The sequence below is a fragment of the Alosa sapidissima genome, chromosome 4 (genome assembly GCF_018492685.1).
Source record: "Alosa sapidissima isolate fAloSap1 chromosome 4, fAloSap1.pri, whole genome shotgun sequence".
Taxonomy (NCBI): Eukaryota; Metazoa; Chordata; class Actinopteri; order Clupeiformes; family Clupeidae; genus Alosa; species Alosa sapidissima.
This window is the reverse complement of record NC_055960.1, coordinates 15,744,244-15,765,587: the sequence shown is the minus strand read 5'-3', so window position 1 is coordinate 15,765,587 and position 21,344 is coordinate 15,744,244. Positions and strand designations below refer to the sequence as shown.

Sequence of the window (21,344 nt, the reverse complement as noted above, 5' to 3'; positions counted from 1 at the left end):
TTACTGCACTAGCCAATGAGGATATTTCCCTCCAGATTGTGATGGCATTCTGTTCTTCTGACTCACAACAACAAAGCTGATAGCTGGATGGGGAGGACCTTTTGTAGTGTGGAAAAGTGCACTGCCAGCAACAAGACAGAGTACACATCTCTACACTCCTACTGTCACAGGTCTAGTGAGGAGAGTTTTCCTCCATTTAAGTGAAATTGAGAAGTAATTGACAAATCATCTCCCAAATGTACTGTCATCCAAATTAATATTAAAGCATTGAAGAATGAAGATACTCATTCTTCATCCTACATTTACATAAAATGAAAAAGCAAATGAACTGAGATCCATTGATGAAGAATCCTGCGTGACATAGTTCAAAGTGCTTCAAAACTGATGGCTACACTAATGTCTCACACGTCTCACACGTGTGAACAGTAATGATGAGCATGTGTCCTGTCACCCCTGTCTCCAACATTAGGCAGCAGATTAACTGTCCTCACAGGGTCAGTCCTTTCCCACATCCACACAGTGGGTCTGTGGGTCTCTCTCAATCACCCCCAACCCAGCACCTGTTCCCCTGAGGTTTGACCATTGTGCCCCAGCAATGGGAGAATACAGCATGTGGCAGCTCCACACTCCTCATTGTCCTCTGCAGCTCAGCCATTGGCTACTGACTGTGAGAAACTCCAACCAGCCAAGACCCACACATTCATATGGAGATCTGGGAGTATAAATAGAGGACATGAAGCCAGTGCTGATCAGATTCACTCTAGACAGAGAGATCTACTGCAACTACAGCAATGGCACCTACAATCACTTCAACAGCAGATTACCCAAAGGAACACCTGAGTCTGAACCACAAGGTAAATATTGTAACCTTACATCTTTTGAATTCAGTGTCAACATACTTTGTCAGCCTGATACTTTAACAGTAAAAGGACAAATGTATTCATGACATCTTCCTTATCTTTGCAGATAAGAAAACCCATAGTGGAGAAGAAGCGGAGAGATCGCATCAACAACTGCATCGAGCAGCTCAAGGATCTTCTGGGTCCACAGCTCCTCAACCAGCAGCCCGGCTCCAAGCTGGAGAAAGCTGACATCCTGGAGATGACCGTTTTCCTCCTGAGACAGCAGCTCCAGCTTAAGACTCTGCCCTCCTCTGATGCTGTTCATCAGGGATTCTCCAGGTGTGCCCAAAAGGTTGTTTACTTCCTGTCCGAAGATAAGGTCCAGACACAGTCCCATGGAACCGTGCTGAACCACGTCCAGACCCTGAAGCCGTCCTCTAATGAGGACACACCACAGCTGAGCATGCTGGACCAGCAGACACTGAGTAAAGAGAAGAGTCCAATCAAGAGGGCCCTCTGGAGGCCGTGGTAGGAAACTACAGTCGAAGATACACACCCAAGAAGTCATGTTTTGATAGGGTCAAAGTTTATGCCTGCAAATGCAGGTGTCTTATTTTCTTTTCATTTGAAAATAATAGACATTTATGTGTACAGATGGAGAAAACATTTGCAATTCAAACGTCCTTTGTGAGGGGTTTTTCAATTATTTAGTTATTACACGATTGTAGGCTACTTGGAACAAACTCAGATATTGTCATTAATATGTAATGACCAATCTTGGTTTTCTTTGAAACTTCATTAACTGTATGAAAATGTGCATGTCTTCAATGAAGACTCAGATTTCACAACATTATTTTCGATATTTGAAGCTGTAATCCTGTAATGATGTTCATGGTTTCAATGAACAATCCTTACTTGAGTCAGTGCTATGTCATGCTATGTGATGATTTTATTGTGCTTAAATTCTGAGCAAAGGTTGTGTCGTACAAAATGTTTTCAACTTCTTCCTTTAGAAAACATTTCCCTCTGTGAGGGAATAGTACTTTATAAGTTCTCAACAATGTGAGAAATCTGAAACTTTCTTAATATTTAAGAATAGTGAATGTAATCTCCTTTCTGTAGGAGTGATTTACTTGTGAACTATATTCACATGGTATTCATAATGGCCACAGCTGGCCCTGATATGAATCTGTCTGTGTCTTTCATAAAGACCGTTGAGTGAACTTGTTACTGAACTTTATACTGAACTAATTCTAGAATGCACCTAATAGTATGAAATGACTGTATCATGCACCGGAGAAAATGCATAAAATAAAAGTAAAAATACATTTTCATATCTTTGTTTAGTCCCTCATTCCATTTTTCATCTCAGGTGTATTATTCCCAATAGAAGAGTTATTCTGAATTGTTCCTTTATTTCCTTGACCATGATAGTCAATGGTTAGTGTGGTCCAATTACCAATGTTCATGCATTTTCAGAGATATTACATTATTGAATTGAAAAGTCAAAATCGATCATCCTTGTATGTAGCTATAGATATCGATTCTCCTTACAGAGTAACGGTTTGTACAACCCCAATTTTAAAAAAAGTTGGGAATGGGATGCTGTGTACATTTTTACAAAAACAGAACGTGATCATAAGCAAATCTCATAAAGCCATATTTAGCTGCAAAAAGGATATAGACAACATAGCAAATGTTGAAAGTGACCAATTTGATTATTTCATGTCAAATATAAGCTCATTTTGAGTATTCAAAAAAGTTGAGTCTCAAAAAAGTTCGGACGGAGTCAACAAAAGGCTGGAAAAATTCACAACTAATTAGGTTAACTGGCACCGTGATTGGTCACCACCATCTCGGTGACTGGTCTTAGTTCCCAAACATTTGCAGAATATTGTTAAATACAGAGATAAAGCAACACAGGGGTACTGTAAACATGCCCAACTGTCCCAACTTTTTTTAGTCATGTTACTCGCATTAAATTAAAAATGTATTTTCCCAAACAATTACATTTCTCTATACTTCAACAACTGATATGTAATTTTTTAATAATTTTATTGTACGACACTTTGGACACAAGTGTCTCCCAAGAACCATAAGCATAACCTGAACCATTACTATAGAATTAGAGTAGGCTATGACACATAGGGTTCTGCATATCCATTTTCTTATGATGGTAATTTTGATACCATAGATTTAATAGAGTCAGACCAATAGTATGAAAAATCAGGAACAGAGTTTATTTACAATGATGCGCATCAAGGGAGAGAAAGCATGACTTCACCTAAAGATCCATCAGCTGCTCTAACTATAGTCATTAGCATAATATTATTCATTCACTCAGATTGGTAAATGGTAGAATGTAGATTAAACTTTTTCTGAAATACTATATCTCGACTTTTAGAAGAAAAAGAAAAAAGATATTTAAAAGAATCTAGCTGACAGAACTGCTGAAAGAAACGCCACTCCAAGTATTCATACGGGCAGCAACACGGAGGTGAATGCTCCTCCATGGTAGGGGTAATGAGACACACTTCTATTGTTCCCCCATTACAGAGCAGCGGAGAGAGTGTGGGAAAGCGTGGTGGACTCTCTCACAGACCATCATGGGTCAATAGGCTCAGATGCAGACCAAAGACATAAAAGGATGAGAAAAGGAGTCTGTCTGGCAGTCAAAGAATTTTTCTTTAGACAACAAACTTCAAAAACTTCTCTGATTATTGTGTGTCAAAATAAAGTGAACTAAATCATATTAGCTTATACAAGACAAATGACTTACCAGTAAGTAACTAATCAACATTCCAAAAAGTAGGAACATTCCTATTTTAATTTCAGTCTTATTGCCATCAAGAACCTATCTTTCATTTTCTTATGATATAAGTAACCTGCATACACTTCTCGCACATTCAGTACTTGTTGGACCCATTTTAATAATTTAAAAACACTGCTCCACTCAAAAGGGTGTTAATTAGGGAAAAAAAATAGTTATTGCACAAACAAATCAAAGAAAGGAAAGTATAAGATAAAGACTTTCTTTTCAAAAATATTTTATTTGATTTTACTTTTACATTGTATTATAAAAGGGGTACATCCAATAAGACTCTTTCCCTCCAGATGGTTTGTGATGTCATTCTCTGTTTACAGCACAACACAGAGCTGATAGACATTCCTCAACATGGGTGACTTGAGAAGCTTTTGTGATGCATAGAGGCCTGAGTGTGGGAAACTCAAAGAGCGCTCTACCAACAACATGACAGAGGAGGACATCTGGTAGGCTACATCTGGAGAGCCTAAAGAGGAGTTTCCCTCCTTTTTTACAGGGGAATTCAGACAGAACTTCCAAAGTATTTTATACGAAAACACTGACATGATGGAATATGTCGGTTGGGACCCTGAATATACCAACAGTTTAAAAAAAGTATATATTTCTACGTTTTTAGATCATCACATGTATGGAAAGCCCACATAATGATACAACTATAATTAATAGCAATATCTTATAATAAGACAATAATAATATAGCATCAATGTATGCTATTTGTAATTATAAGCTGATGCTATTTGTACCCTGGTGTATAGTAATGTGTGCTATTTACACCCTGATTTGAGATTTTTCTTCTTCATTGTATCTTTTTAAACGGCGTGCCTTCTCTGCAGAAGAAACGGAGCACTTATATTTAGGGTAGCTACTTTTCTCAATCGTTCTAGCAAAAACATTTTTCACAAGAATCGACTCCAGTGTGCCACCCTGTTGTGCTAACCACTTATCTATGCTTCCATGAGTTTCTGAGTGTTGGCAAGGAAATTTAGAGTTCGTAGACCTGACCGCCATAATCATAAGCTTGCTGTTAACTAACAAAAGGATGTTTGTATGTATTCACTGAACAAAGATTATACAAATAAAACACAACTTTTCTACCAGAAAATTCATCAGAGGAAATATTAGTGGCGAAACCTTTCTGAATTCTTCACTTTCTGCTGTCGAAAAAACGTATGCCCGCCATGTTTATTTTGCTGTCACGCCTCATACAGAGTGCGAATAGCCCAGCTGTGTGGCCAAGGCTAATTGTACCAGGGGTGCAAATAGTCACTCCGTATATAGATATATATAATAATATTATTACATATAAAATATGTGTATGCTATTCAAAACTATGTCCTGTCTCTGGCATTGATCTCAGTATCAGGCAAGAGGGTCAGTCTCCTCACAGGGTCAGTCCTTTCCCACATCCACACAGTGGGTCTGTGGGTCTCTCTCCATCACCCCCAACCCAGCACCTGTTCCCCTGAGGTTTGACCATTGTGCCCCAGCAATGGGAGAATCCAGCATGTGGCAGCTCCACACTCCTCATTGTCCTCTGCAGCTCAGCCATTGGCTGCTGACTGTGAGAAACTCCAACCAGCCCAAGACCCACACATTCATATGGAGATCTGGGAGTATAAATAGAGGACATGAAACCAGTGCTGATCAGATTCAGTCTACACAGAGAGATCTGCAGCTACAGCAATGGCACCTACAATCACTTCAACAGATTACCCAAAGGAACACCTGAATCCCCACAAGGTAGATATTGTAACTTACCTCATTCAGTTTTCTTTTTGTGGGCTTTGCTGGCTTGTCATTTTAATAGATCATGAACATATGTAATGACATATATTTCCTATTTGCAGATAAGAAAGCCACTTGTGGAGAAGAAGCGGAGAGATCGCATCAACAACTGCATCGAGCAGCTCAAGGATCTTCTGGGTCCAAAGCTCCTCAACCAGCAGGCCGACTCCAAGCTGGAGAAAGCTGACATCCTGGAGATGACCGTTTGCCTCCTGAGACGGCATCTTCATGCAGTGAAAACTAAACCCTCTGGCGATGCTGCCAGTCAGGGCTTCTCCAGGTGTGCTCAAGACGTTGTTCACTTCCTGTCCGAGGACTCTTGGAAAACACAGTCCCATAGGAAGTTGCTGACCCAGTTCCAGACCCTACAACCACCACGCAATGACTACAGGAGGGAAAGTGACCAGTGCCTGTTGGGCTCTCCTGTCCAGCAGTGCAGGGCAAAGACAAGAGTCCAGCCAAGAGTGCCCCCTGGAGGCCCTGGTAGAATTACAGAGACTTCTCAACATGACTTGGTCAGAGATGAGAAACAGAAGAAACTTCACGTTGATGAAGCCTACAGGGGTTGATCATCTTTACGTTAAAGGCATATAATTATTTTGTAAGAAAAGATATATTGCTTACTTTTTTAAGCATGTCTTCATTGAAGACAAACATTTTTAGAATTCCATTAATGATTTCAATTTGAAACTTCCATAATGGATTCCCATTGGTGGACAAGATCAGATTCACAGAATATTAACATTTTCTGTGAAATGTACTAGTTTATTTTTCACTATTATCTTCAAAGATAGAACATGTTTATGAAATGTCATGATTTTACATGACTATTTTCATTATGTTATTATTTCCATGAAATGTGATCATTTTTGTTAACTTCCAAGCTTGTTTTAGAGCTTTTTTATTGTAACACACTGAAGGATGGTGTCTATATAAGATCTCATAAAAGTGAGGCAAAGTTGACTTTCTTAATATTTAAGAAAAATAAATGTTACCTTCAACTGGAAGGAGTGTTATTAAGACTTTTTGAAACACAATAGTTGTTTCTGATACAATCCGACAAATATCTTTTATAAAGATTAATTATTATTTGCCTCTTCGTCCCAGTGGAGACAGAACAGATGTTGACATGAATCTTTTTTCAGATTTGTTTGAATATACTTTTCTGTTATGGCAGTTTTCATGCCAGAAAATTACAATAAAATATGCAATTCAACATGTCAGTGTTATTGTGTTATTCTCTTGTACTGGATTGGTCAATGAATTATCTAGATACATAGACAATGGGTCTTTAAGGTCACTTTTAATGTGTTTTATGAATTTGATCATAACCTGGTTAAGAATCAAAAACTGTCAAATGTCCAGACCACACATTGAGGACAACACTATTTACTTCTAAAATATGCCACAAGGAAAAAGAAAAGCAGGCAGGCAGGCACAATAACACCTGGAGAAAGTAGCAAAGCTTGAAATGTTCCCTCCATTTTCCAAAAGGTTAAATTGATAGTAAGGAAGTAAGGAAGACCCAAGTGCTTCATGTAGCAAAAAAAGAAAAAGAAATAAAACAAAAACATACCCAACACACAAACAAACATGCAATATTTACAGTCCGAGACATGACAATAAGACTGTCCTCCAAGAACCCAACTTCAGGATCAACAGTCCCCAAATGCCAGACGGAAAAAGTGTGGCTTAAGGTTGGATTTAAAAGCAGTTAGGGTTGGTATATTTCTCATGTCCATTGGGAAAGTATTCCAAAGTCTTGATGCAACCACAGCAAAAGCAGGGTCTCATTTCTGTTTGAGCCGTGACTGTGGGATACTCAAAAGTGACTGGGATGCAGACCTCAAAGACCTTGAGGGAATGTATGCAACATGTCAGCAATGTACTGTATGTGGGCTTTAAAAAACAAGCAGTGCCACTTTGAATTGTATTCTGTGCTGCACAGGGAGCCAGTGCAGGGCTGCTAACACCGGTGTAATGTGCTCCCCAGGGGCGTTTCTAGACTTTCAGGACAACCTGGGCTTAGCCCGGCAGGACTGGATGTAAATGTATATATATATACAGTACATAAAAAGGTGTTATTATAGTAGACAACAGACTACATTAGACTGCCCAAATTATTTATTATTGAATTACTGTACATACACGTTTAAGTGTGAGGTTGCATGTAATGTATCATTAAGCAAATGTTCTGCACCTCCCTCTGTTGATCTCCCTTTTCTCTCCATCACCTGACTGCTCTTTTGTTGTTTGATCTATGCCAGAGATCTACCAAAAAGACAGTAAAATGTTTGATGTTAATATGGGATTGCACACACACACACACAGAGAGAGAGAGAGAGAGAGAGAGAGAGAGAGAGAGAGAGAGAGAGAGAGAGAGAGAGAGAAAACAGCTACCCTCTACAAAATCATGGAATCAGATCAGTGTGTGGCAAACCAACAAAAACATACTACATTGCAGGATACAAAGAACTTTTGAGATTGCAATGTTCAGCTTTAATTACAAATGCTTTGCTTATGCATAGGGCATTTGCATACATTTCAGTGGACATTTAAACACATTCCCATGGAACGTTCATTCCCATGATGAAACTTGGGTTTTTTAATGCTGTTTTATGTTTGTCATCAGCTTTGTAATCACTTTGATGGTTAAATGGCTCATTACAGGGTGAATGAAAGCTGTCTCAGCCCCTTAATGGTTTATAGTTTGTCACTATTAAAACATCTCCCTTACGAAAAAATCCTACATTGCAGGCCTAATGTGTATCAAAACTGCATTTTTTTGCTATAGTGTTAGAGAGTGTAACATCCTCGTCTGCTCCTCAGAACATCAGTAGGGCAGCCTACAAATGTTCAACAACGGGGCGAAAGCATTTAGCTCTTCTGGCTAAATTTAGTTGTTTAGAGCTGAGTGTAATAAATCTCTCTCTCTCTCTCTCTCTCTCAAAACGAGCACTGAAATGTGTTGTGCCAATTAACCTGACCAGATGCTTTGCAGTTGCCTAATGCTTGCTTGCAAAATTGCACCAGACAAATGCTGGTAAATATTGAAGTTGGTAGATTTCAGACAGAAAATACGGATTACCTATTGAATGGTGGGTGAATTTCGCCACTTCATTTGTCAGTGAAGATATTCAAGATAGTGAATGGTAGATATTCATATTTCAAAAAGTTAATTTTGACTCAGCTGCTTAGTGTTTACTAATGATAGCTTTCTAGCCAGCTAGCGATAGGATAGGTAGGCTAAACAACACTAATAGCTGGCCTTTATGGAGTTGGTCGGACAGGACTAAGCTTATATTTCAGTTTGCAAACAGTTTCAATTGTTTTTTTGCTGGCCATGTCACGTCTGCTTTCTCAATGTAACGCAACCTGACGCTGCACCACCCAGTGAGTTGACAGCAGTAAAAACGTGGAGCACAGATCCACTGCTCTCTGACCAGACCGCGAAGCGACCCTCTGCCGCTCTCCACCCAGCTCCAGCCCCGCCCGTTCTGCTTCTCCTTGTCAGAGTTTAGTGTTCGGGATTCCTTGTTCTAACAGGCTACGAGAGATAGAATGCACAACGAAATAAAAAAGTTAAATAACATTTTTTTGCCTACCCGGGCTGAGCTCAATTTACCCCGGGCTGAAGCCCCGGTAAAATCGGCTGGCGACCCCCCTGGTGCTCCCTCTTTTTAGTCCCAGTTAGTAGCTAATGCAGCATTTTATAAATATGAATCAATGATCCTGAATTATCAGAGGACATTTGTGTTGTCAATCTAAGGAACAGATTTCAATTCTAGACCTTAAAGCTCCAGAGTGTTTTAAAGTGATCTATTAGCAGAAACTTCTTAGTAGGCCTATTGTATTATGGTGCTTATCATTAGTTCTTAATTAAATAAATAGGCTACATTTAAATAAATATATGTAAATAACTCCTAGCATGCAACGACCTTGATATTTTTATGTTGATAGAAACTCCTTGACTAATATGGAGGGTAATGAGACACACTTCTATTGTTCCCCCATTGAAGAGCAGAGAATGGAGAGAGTGTGGGAAAGCGTGGTGGACTCTCTCACAGACCTCCTGTGGGACAATAGACACAAAGTCCAGATCTCAGTGATATAGTGGGTAGGGTATTAAATAGTAAGACAAAGGATAATTCTCTGAAAATAACATAACATCTTGAGGATCATATCATAGGTTCAGCTGCCACATCCATGATTACAATTTGAATCCTCTGAGGAATGTCTCAGAGTCAAAAAGTCATGAGTCATGACAGTAACATTTTTTTTGTTTTATCTCAGTCTCCGCAATTCAGTTGCCTTAATTTCGGAAGTACATCAACAATGACCATTTCAGCCTCAGGGCATCATTAGTCAGGGCTCCCCTACAGATGGGTTGGAATTAACAAGGCACACTTCTATTGTTCATCCGGAGCTGTATGAATGGGCAGAGTGTGGGAAAGCTCTGGAGAGGAGAGTCTCAGTAACTGGTCATTAACATACAGTCACATACACACAAGGGAATAGGCACGTGTAACCTTAACTAAGTAGAATGTTGACAGTAGCTCGTATCAATAAATATTTACCATTGATCTTGAGTGTTTTCACAACTTATGCATTCGCTCGCACACAAACCACATCTCAGAGTGAATTTGGAAAAATAATGACACAAATATGTAGGCAATTAGAATCTTATCTGAAATAGACAAAAGATGTGATTCAACATAGGTATTCTGTCTTAAAACCAATATGGTGATTTTGAAATAAAATGGTCCTTAACATTGAATTACATGCTTATTTTCTTTTTTTACAGCATCAACTTCTTGACTTCTTGAATTTTCAGTACTAACCCAGGTCCTTCCTCTCCAGATGGTTTGAAATGTTAATCTCTGTTTACACCAAACAGTAGCCTACTAAATGACTGTCTGACACTCTTTCACATTAGTGATTAGAGGTATTTAAAGGGCTTAGAGAGGGGCCTTTTGTGATGTATGTAGGTTTTAGTGTGGGAAACTGTGTTCAGCGCTTTACCAGCAAGAGGACAACAGCTGTTACATCTGGAGATCCACAAGACACTCTGGATAGTGTTTTCCCTCCACTTTTTTCTCCTCCATTTTCTACATGATGTACAAATGTGCTTTTATTTAATGGCAAAAAATTATGTTTTGTAAATAGTACTTTTATATTTTTTATTTATTTGATTAAGCATTTATGTTATTGCATTTTTGTATCCATAATTCAAGACATTATGGCTATTATGTATTTGAAACTATCATACATCTTTGTTTAGCCAGGATACCTTTCTTTTACACAAATGTTTTTTTTTTTAAAAATGCAACAAGGTCATATTGTTCAATGACTCAAAACAAATTCAATACTTCTCATGTTTCACGTGTGTGTGTACAGTGGTCGCTTCGTGTACAGTGGTGCCCTGTCAGAATCATTGACCCCAACATCAGGCAGCAGATTAACTGTCCTCACAGGGTCAGTCCTTTCCCACATCCACACAGTGGGTCTGTGGGTCTCTCTCCATCACCCCCAACCCAGCACCTGTTCCCCTGAGGTTTGACCATTGTGCCCCAGCAATGGGAGAATCCAGCATGTGGCAGCTCCATACTCCTCATTGTCCTCTGCAGCTCAGCCATTGGCTGCTGACTGTGAGAAACTCCAACCAGCCCAAGACCCACACATTCATATGGAGATCTGGGAGTATAAATAGAGGACATGAAGCCAGTTCTGATCAGATTCACTCTACACAGAGATCTACTGCAGCTACAGCAATGGCACCTACAATCACTTCCTCAGCAGACAACCCAAAGAGGCATGTGAATCTGCCACATAAGGTAAATTAAAATTTAAAATAAAATGTCTGTCTTCATTAAACATATTGTCATGCTGTGCTGATTACATTGCAAGAGCAAGGTATTCATGAGTTGTTATTCTTCTTGCAGATAAGAAAACCAGTTGTTGAGAAGATGCGCAGGGATCGTATCAACAAAAGTATCGAGGAACTCAAGGATCTCCTCGGTCCACAGCTCCTTAACCAGCAACCCGACTCCAAGCTGGAGAAAGCCGACATTCTGGAGATGACCGTTTACCTCCTGAGACGACAGCTCCAGCTTAAGACTCTGCAACATTGTGATGCTGTTAAAAAGGGCTTTTCCAGGTGTGCTCAAGAGGTTGTTTACTTCCTGTCCAAGGACTCTGGGAAAACACAGTCCTATGGAAAGTTGCTGACCCAGTTCCAGACCCTACAACCATCTTGTGATGACTACCAGAAGGAGAGTGACCAGTGTCAGTTAAACTCTTCTGTCCAGCATGTCCAGGGTAAAGACAAGATTCTAACCAAGAGCGACCCCTGGAGGCCCTGGTAGAACATTACACAGAAAAGACTTAAAATCCAACAAAATGACCAACAAAAAAATCTCCCATTTTTACAGCCTGCAAGGCAGTTTGCTGGGAGTTTATCCTCTTTACATCAAAGAATGCAAATAAGATTGTAAATGCAAACATTTTGTAATTTATGTTGTCTTCAGTGAAGACACAAACTCAAACTTTATGAGTTTCAGATTGAAACTTTGATAATGGATTTCCATTGTTTTACAATTAAGTGAAATGATTCTCTATTTCATTTGTATTGATTTTGTTAAGAAATCAGAGTTAATTCAAACTTATGCTCTATGTCTTTTAAGAAGACAATTGAAAATGTATCATGTTGATATTATTTTCATGGCTGAACATCCGTTTTTTTGATGTTAGTGAAATGCTTTGAATTTGTAATGGTGAAAGATGGCTTACCTTAGATCTCTATTTTGAGACATATTTTCTTTTTTGATCATTAAGAAAACAATGTTTTCCTTCCACTCGAAGGACATCCTGATATGATTATGATGTTTTTTTTATAAACATGCATGTATAAAATATATTGTTGTTCCAATGGAGACTGACCTGTTAAGAGCATTGTATTGTTGAAAATGATACAATAATAGTTCAAATTGTTAGAAGATATTTTGTATGGCTTAATTTTCTCATGCCAGATTTAGACTTGAGAAAGAAGAAGTGTAAATCCGCAAGATGTTTTTAGACATCCTGATATTATGATGTTTTTTATAAAAACAACTTTTTAAACACCTTGTTGTTCCAATGGAGACTAAGCTTTAAGAGTATTGCATTGTTGACAATAATACTACTTCAAATTGTTTGAACATATTTTATGTGGCCTAATTTTCTCAGGCCATGCAGGTTGCAATAGAATATTGCAATAAAACGTTTCTAAAAACATATTTCCCTTTTTTGTTGTCATTCCACTGAGCATCCCCAAACTGACTGTCTTCCCTGGAAAGACAAGAATTCAATATGTGCTTAGTAAAAATTGTCATTGGACCATTAATATAAGTAGCAGGAACATGTACAGTATGAAAAAAAAGAAGAAGTAATTACTGAAATTATATTGTTTTATGTCGGAACATTTAAAATGAGTAATCAATTGGTTTGTAATTCAATTGCTAATTTTATATTTACCTTTGAAAGAGATCCAGATGTTTGGGCTTATATCACAGTCACCTGGGCAACAAAGCCCTTTCAGTAATGTTATGCAATAAAACACCCTTTTATTATCCCACAAGTGAAGAGTGAATGGCAAGAGTGAAATGGCAAGAGTGAATGGCAAGAGTGAAATAGATTGGTCACAGACAGAACTAGCAACTCCCAGACTTCTAACAACATGGATTAAAGCAACACCAAAGAGTTTTTTGTACCTTAAAATAATATTTCCAAAATCGTTTCAGTGGTTCATCAACTCGTAACAGGGTGAACGGCACTTTTGCATTCGCTTTGCGGCCCTCTATCGGCTATAACCACACTATGTAAGTTTGCCAGATCGGGTAGCGGATCTGTAGTTTGATGGAATGAGACATAAGAAACTACAAATTTGACTTGCATCTGATGTCACAATACATCATACTTTCATAAAATCATAAAATATTCTACCCTGTCTGTGGACATCGTTATTTGCAAAGCCGGTGCTGGATAAACAAATAGTGTGTGTGCGACAGAGGAAACGTTCTTTGGTGTTGCTTTAAGTCCATTTTGTTTTGCACTTTAATTACACATCTTTCACATATGACATCATAATAAAACATCTCTAAACTTTATGATTCATCAACATAACTAAGGTATTCTTAGTTAGTTTAGGTTCATAAATCATATGCCCTAAATGGTGTGCTTTCTAAAAATGACCAATGAAAATGGGCAAAGCTTTTTTCCCTCCAAATTTTGTTTACAGCACAAAACCTGAGCTTTCAAGAGCTGCTAACCCAACATCTGTTCAAACATGGCACATGATAACTGTTTTATGTAGTCATCAAAGTTGCTTTTTAACTTCTAAAGCTCTGATTTCACATGACCTGGACTGCATAGTAGTGTTAGTATCAATTGATCGATATCTCACATAGTTTGTGATACTACTAAAGACCCCACTGCTCTCACCGTCAGCATGGCAGCAGGGGGATGAAGCTCCTTGACTAATGTGGAGGGTAATGAGACACACTTCTATTGTTCCCCCATTGAAGAGCAGAGAATGGAGAGAGTGTGGGAAAGCGTGGTGGACTCTCTCACAGACCTCCTGTGGGACAATAGACAGAGATTTCAGATATTTGTGTGGATGCCGCTGACTGACCAAAAAGTTGAAGTTTATTTTGCTAATCAAAGCAAAATACTGACAACCACCCTTTGACAAATATTGTGTTGACAACTTTCAACAATCTCCATAAATTATATTTTCTAACTTTCCAATGAAGCTGGGTCGCTAGCACCCACCATCCCACTGGGGAATTCCACAAAGACACACAAGGGAAAAGGCACGAGTTGCAATTTTCATGTTGTATATTGAGTATAGTATAAAGTATAAAGTATTGAGTATAGTATAAAGTATAAAGTATAAATATAACAGCCAATATTATAAGACATCAATAAATATTTGCCTGTGATGTTGCAGTGTAGCATGGCTGGTTTGTGGGATCGACAAGGGTATTTGACTCCTCCATTTTACCAAACCAAAAATTGAGAGCAAGTATTCTGTAATTGTTTACAGATAATAAACAACTACCTAGGCTGATTTTGTGCATAAAGAACTCACCCAATGAGGTTCTTTCCCTCCAGATGGTTTGTGATGTCACATGTTTCCAGAAAGCAGCACTAATAGCTGTCAATAGCTCTTTAACATTATAGATGAGGGGAAAAGAAGCTTAGGGGGTTACAGAGAGGCCTTTTGTTGGTGCATAAAGGTCTGTGTGGGAAACTCTACTGAGTGATCTACCAGCACCATGACAGAATGACAGATGTTATATCTGTCGGGGCAGCCGTGGCCCACTGGTTAGCACTCTGGACTTGTAACCGGAGGGTTGCCGCTTCGAGCCCTGACCAGTGGGCTGCGGCTGAAGTGCCCTTGAGCAAGGCACTTAATTTCACTAATTCACTGATTGGGTTAAATGCAGAGACCAAATTTCCCTCACGGGATCAAAAAAGTATATATACTACTTATACTTATCTGGTGAGCCTAAATACATTCAGAATGGGTTTTCCCTCCTTTTTCTATATATTGAAATAACGTGATTTGTCTTCAATTAAAATGGTTTCTTCTGAAGCCTGTCCAGAATAGACAAGAGAGTCGAGCCAAGAGCTCCCTCTGAGGTCCTGGTAGTACACAGTCAAGACTTGGACATGTATTTGATCAAAATGGCCAGCCATGGCAACTCGAGGACATTTGACAATGTTCAACTCCCCAGACACAGGCAGCAATTAAATCGTCTTATATGACCTACAGTAGTTGTCCATCATGTTTAATGTTTCAAACCTCCACTATGCAGTCACACTGCATTCATCAACTGACTAACTCAGGAGTTCCCAAACTTTTCTACGACAAGGCCCCCCAAATACCACTAGGCAAATGTAAAAATACATTAAGCTAATCCTAATAATTATTTTAGCCACAAGCACTTCGCGATGGAGCATACAGTGTGTAAAAATTGCATTTGGGGCTTTCTGCTATATGAGAGCTATCACTCTACTGTGTGTCCCAGTCATTATCATGGAAAATATAATGTTCAGATATGGTTATGGTTATGGATTTGGCAGATGCCTTTGTCCAAAGCGACACACAAATACAAAACAACATAATATTTAAAATTGAACAGGGAACAGATTAGAATGTTGGTCAAACATAATAAGGAGAATAGTAATAATAAACAACAATATCAATTCAATCAATAGCCTAATAAAAGCAATGAAAATGAGGGGAAAAGCAATAATAAAACAATAATGTCCATCCAATCAATAATATAAAAACAATGACATGGTAATACTACATTAAGGAGAATATCAATAATAAATAATAATGTCAAATTAATCAACAGCCTAATGAAAATAAAACAATATTATACAAACCATAACACATGAGCGCTTAAACAACTACATGTTGAACAAGAATGTCTTTAGACCCCTCTTAAACGACCCAAAGCTACCACAGGAACGGAGAGCACTGGGCAACTCATTCCACCAACATGGAACCACTGAGGAATAGAGTCTTGAATTAGACATAGTTTTTATGACTGGTCGACTAACATGTCAAGTCAAGTCAAGTCATTTTTATTTATAAAGCGCATTTAACATAGCCTGGAAACCAGACTCTCTGGAGTACTGTAGGGAAAAGAAATCGACCGGAAGTACGTAGACAGGCCAAGGCCAGGCTACATTTAACATGTACTTAGTACAATCCAAAGCGCTCCACACACAAGACATTGACACATAAAGACAAACAATGCTGGACGGAGCGGCGTAGTCGCCAGCGTACCCGTGACATCAAGACAAACAAACAATTTACAAAATAACAAAAGACACAAGACAGGTGCCGGACAGAGCGGCGTAATCGCCAGCATACCTGTGACATCATACCAAGACATAGACTATTATGTATCAGGCATATTAGCGACAGGCAGAATCCTCACTAGTGGACGTGGATGTTGTGGTCGGGGTCTCGGACTCGAAACAGGTGTTAGGCTAGCAACAAACCGCGTTGAAAAAAGCGCCTACAGATGCTCATAACAGACGCTCATCAGAAGACCGCAGTGGGCGGTTGGGGATGTAAGGCTTGATTATTGAATTAAAATAACTAGGAGCAGATCCAGTCAGTGTCCTATTGGCTAAAGTGAGAGATTTACATTTAATTCTGTCTACTATAGGGAGCCACTGGAGAGTAACTAGGAGAAGAGTTACATGTGTCCTCTTTGGCTGATTGAAGACCAGGTGTGCTCCAGCATTCTGAATCAGCTGTAATGATCTTATTACACAAGCGGGTAAGCCAGCTAATAGTGAATTACAATAGTCCATCTTAGAGATGACCATGGTCTGAACAAGAAGTTGTGTGACAAATTATTATAATGGCATTGTATAACAACCCTCATAGTAATAGGTATATTTTACATTTTTCAAATGTATTTATTTGTTGCTTTTATTTTTCCTTCCAACTTGCTGAGGCCCCCCTGGCACCCCCCTCCGGGCCCCCACTTTGAAAACCACTGGACTAACTCACAGACCTGCTTATTTTCAAATGCCTCCTTCTAAACTTCAGCCAATAGGTTACTTTCCCTCCAAAACTCTTTGCAATGTCATTTGTTGTTTTCAACAAAAGCAAGAGCTGATCTGTTACTGCCACTGATTAGAAAACTCTGAGGAGCTTTTGTAATGCATTTGGGTAACTCTGCAAACAAAAAGACAGAGGGCACATCTGTTATGTCTATAGACCCTTTCAACAATAAAAACAAAAACAATGCTTGAACATTCTATTTGGGCCCCAATCTACTTCCTCTGCATTAAGATAACATATGGAATGTTAAAAAGGAAGTCTTGTTGGGCCAACTATGATGCTGATAATGGAACTCTCTTGAAAGGGTCCATAGACAGCTATTGACAGGAGGGTTTCTGAGAAGGATTTTCCCTCCATTGGCATTTTCTACATGGCAAACCCAAGCATCACATTTGTAGATGGAGATTTGTAAAAATGGAAATCACTTAAATTCCAAACAGAAGACCATAAAAGTTGTAGACATTCCCACTTTGTTTTCATCAAATTGATCCGAATGCTTTTCACTACTCAAAAATGTTTGATACTTCAAAGGCATTAACAAAAAAGAACAAAAAATGAAAAGAAACTAGATGTACCGCATAGCGGTACAAAATATGACCGCCGCTCAGTCCTGTACATCCGTTCCGCGAAAATAAATCACTTCAATTTGTCTCCATCTTTTACTCCATCCCCCACTCTTGAAACTTTTGTGTATACTTGTTTGGCATGCCTGAGTGTGTGTGTGCGGCTGCATAGAAAGTAGCCTACTGGTGCTGAAAAGGTGAATAGATTGTAGAATAGCCAAAGAAGATGTAGCATTGTTATAAAACCTTTAAAATCTCTAAACAATCAAGGTAGGGCAGTTCATCACAGTTCATCCATTGCAACTGGATTGATGAAAGGTCACTTACACCTGTAGGCTACATTGTATTTGGGAAAAGCAAAAGGTATCAGCATAAAGTTATTTATTTATTTATAAACAAAAACATCTCTGTATAGTTTTCTACAAATGCAATCAATCAAATTGGCCTCCATCACTCAACCAACGCTAACGGTAACATTACCTAGGTCCTTATTGATATTATAAGATTAACGTACCTGCAGTAAAAACCAAGCATGTCCGATAAACATCCTCAGATTTATTTTGGCTTCAATAAGAAATGGGAATTACATTTCATGTGAACATCGTCCTATCCTTATTAGACGTTAGAAGCGTCCATTGTTTTTCCAATCCACTTTTAACTTCCAACAAAATTACGTCTCACTGCAACGATGCGCCATCTAGTGGACAAACGACTACTTATCATACTGAAAATGCAGCCATGATGATGATGATGAATATTTGGCTTTCTTTTAATCCTACTGAATTTGTAATTATGTATCGGCCGTTCTAATACCATAGTATGTGGGTGCCTGTGTGTGTGTGCATGTGTATATGTGTGGCCCGCCATCTACAGGCCAATGAGTGTACAGTCACTAAATGTACACATAACCTAATTTTTTTTAGACCCCATACCCACCAAATTTCATGTGCACCGGTGTTTCGGTGTCCCGGGTATCGTTGACCAAAAATTCAGGAAGTAGATGACGGAAAAAAAAAAAAAAAAACTTTGACAATCATTATATGACCTAGCGAAGCGGTCATAATAAATAACAGAAATGTAACACGAACAAACTCTCAAAGTGTACATTGGTGAATTACATGTGTCCTGTCAGCATCACTCATTCCAACATCATAAAAACATTAAAAAATCAGAGGTCGTTTTTGACCATAATGGGCTCTTTGCACGAAAGGCTTTCAATGCGGCCGCTTTTCCGGTGAGGTGTTAACTGTGTTGTAACGGCATCTTTTGTTATATTCTGCTCCTAACATCTTCACTCCGACACTGAATTGATTGCTCAATAATAACAATTTTAACTGGCATAAATTCAGGTTCAAACACACCTGGCTCCACCGGAAACAAACAAACCGTACATGCAAAGAGCCTATTTGAGGAATTTGAGAAAGGGAATTTTATCCTGAGACAATCATTAGGCATGGCCACAGATGGGTTGGAATTAACAAGGCACACTTCTATTGTTCATCCGGAGCTGTATGAATGGGCAGAGTGTGGGAAAGCTCTGGAGAGGAGAGTCTCAGTAGCTGGGTCGCTAGCACCCACCATCCCACTGGGGAATTCCACAAAGATACACAAGGGAAAAGGCACGTGTTGCATTTTTGAAGTATACTGACATATTTTTATTGAAAAATAACAGAACATATCAAGTTTAAATTCATTTTTCCAAATGGTGTTGCATATTTTGACTCCAAGATCTTGACTATCGACATTACCATATCAAAATTAAGGTTGGAATGTTTTCAGAATACCTAAAAGAAAATGCTTTTTAAACTTTAAAACCTCTGAAATTTAGGTTCAGTTTGGTAATCAAAATCATTCCTTGATCATTTTAAGTTCATCATGACAATTAACTAAGCATTTTTTCACAAAGCATCATCAGAAGCTCAACCAATGAGATTGTGTTTCTTCCAGATTGTTTGTGATTTTGTTTACAGGACATTATAAAAGGTCAAATTTCAAATAAGGGCTGCAATAACTGTTAATAGTACTCATTTACAATGCTGAACCGAATATTTGAAACAACTGCATTTTTAGAGTTGGGGGCTTAATTTTTTAAGACATTTTAAAATATTGATAAGCTCTTTCTGAAATATGTTCTACAGTCTTGAATCATTTGGCTCAAAATGGCTCTACACACACTTCCCAAAAACATTTCCCACGTGTGTGTACAGTGGTGGGCAACGTGTGCCCTGTCAGCATCATTGACCCCAACATCAGGCAGCAGATTAACTCTCCTCACAGGGTCAGTCCTTTCCCACATCCACACAGTGGGTCTGTGGATCTCTCTCCATCACCCCCAACCCAGCACCTGTTCCCCTGAGGTTTGACCATTGTGCCCCAGCAATGGGAGAATCCAGCATGTGGCAGCTCCACACTACTCATTGTCCTCTGCAGCTCAGCCATTGGCTGCTGACTGTGAGAAACTCCAACCAGCCCAAGACCCACACATTCATATGGAGATCTGGGAGTATAAATAGAGGACATGAAGCCAGTTCTGATCAGATTCACTCTACACAGAGAGATCTACTGCAGCTACAGCAATGGCACCTACAATCACTTCCTCAGCAGGCTACTCAAAGGAACACCTGAGTCTGAACCACAAGGTAGATATTGTAACTTGCCTCTTACAACTTTGACATTTGTTTTCTTTGTTGGTTTGTCTTTGAAATACATAATGGACATACGTATTAATAAAAAATATTTTTTCTTCTTTTTAGCTGAGAAAACCCATTGTGGAGAAGTTGCGCAGAGATCGCATCAACAAAAGTATCGAGGACCTCAAGGATCTCCTGGGTCCACAGCTCCTCAACCAGCAGCCCGACTCCAAGCTGGAGAAAGCCGACATCTTGGAGATGACAGTTTGCCTCCTGAGACGGCATCTTCATGCAGTGAAAACATCACCCTCCTTCGATGCTGCCAGTCAGGGCTTCTCCAGGTGTGTTAAAGACGTTGTTTACTTCCTGTCCAATGACTCTGGGAGAACACAGTCTCATGGGAAGTTGCTGACCCAGTTCCAGACCCTACAACCACCCAGTGATGATCACAGGAAGGAGAGGCACCAGTGCCAGTTGGATTCTCCTGTCAAGTGTGTCCAGGGCAAAGATAAGAGTCCAGCCAAGAGCACCCCCTGGAGGCCCTGGTAGTGAAACACAGAAGAGACTTCTCAATTACATGATCAAATTGGTCAGAAATTAATTAATAAGGACATTTCATTTTGTTCAACTCTGCAAATGCAGGGAAATTATCTTCTTTATTCCAAAGATTAAATTCTGTTCCGTTGTAAGAAAATTAGTTTTGCAATTGTTTGCAATGGATTTGTCTTCTGTGAAGACACATGAACATTTTTTAACAAATATGTTATTGGCTTCAGATGGAAGTCTTTATATTATTTAATGGATCTCCATTATAAGATCTTGATAAGATCAATTAATATTTCAATTACAAATGTGATGACTTCATGTCATATGATTCTTTTTTAAAGAAAAGGAAAGTCTGCAAATTATGACATGTCTTTTGAGAGGATGGTTAAAAAATGTATGTCAGCAATGCTGACATTATTTTCATATTTTTACATGATTAACATGGCTTACCTTAAGTCAGTTAATATTTCTGTGAAATATTACAATTTCTTACTTTCAACGCTTGTTTTAAAGTTTATATCC

General features: G+C 38.9%; 2 protein-coding genes and 2 pseudogenes across 2 annotated transcripts; all 4 read left to right on the top strand.

Annotated features, from left to right (window-relative positions):
• Positions 1–733: 733 nt before the first annotated feature.
• On the top strand, positions 734–2,134 carry LOC121707645 (annotated as a pseudogene).
• Positions 2,135–5,332: 3,198 nt separating this feature from the next.
• On the top strand, positions 5,333–6,667 carry LOC121707642 (transcription factor HES-5-like). Its single transcript, XM_042090338.1, has 2 exons — positions 5,333–5,406; positions 5,514–6,667. The coding sequence occupies exons 1-2, from the start codon at positions 5,350–5,352 to the stop codon at positions 6,018–6,020; spliced, it is 564 nt and encodes a 187-aa protein (XP_041946272.1). The 5' UTR covers positions 5,333–5,349; the 3' UTR covers positions 6,021–6,667.
• A 4,543-nt stretch (positions 6,668–11,210) lies between these two features.
• Positions 11,211–11,919, top strand: LOC121707648 (transcription factor HES-5-like). Its single transcript, XM_042090340.1, has 2 exons — positions 11,211–11,285; positions 11,394–11,919. The coding sequence occupies exons 1-2, from the start codon at positions 11,223–11,225 to the stop codon at positions 11,814–11,816; spliced, it is 486 nt and encodes a 161-aa protein (XP_041946274.1). The 5' UTR covers positions 11,211–11,222; the 3' UTR covers positions 11,817–11,919.
• Positions 11,920–20,164: 8,245 nt separating this feature from the next.
• LOC121707644 lies at positions 20,165–20,867 on the top strand (annotated as a pseudogene).
• The last annotated feature ends 477 nt before the right edge of the window (positions 20,868–21,344 follow it).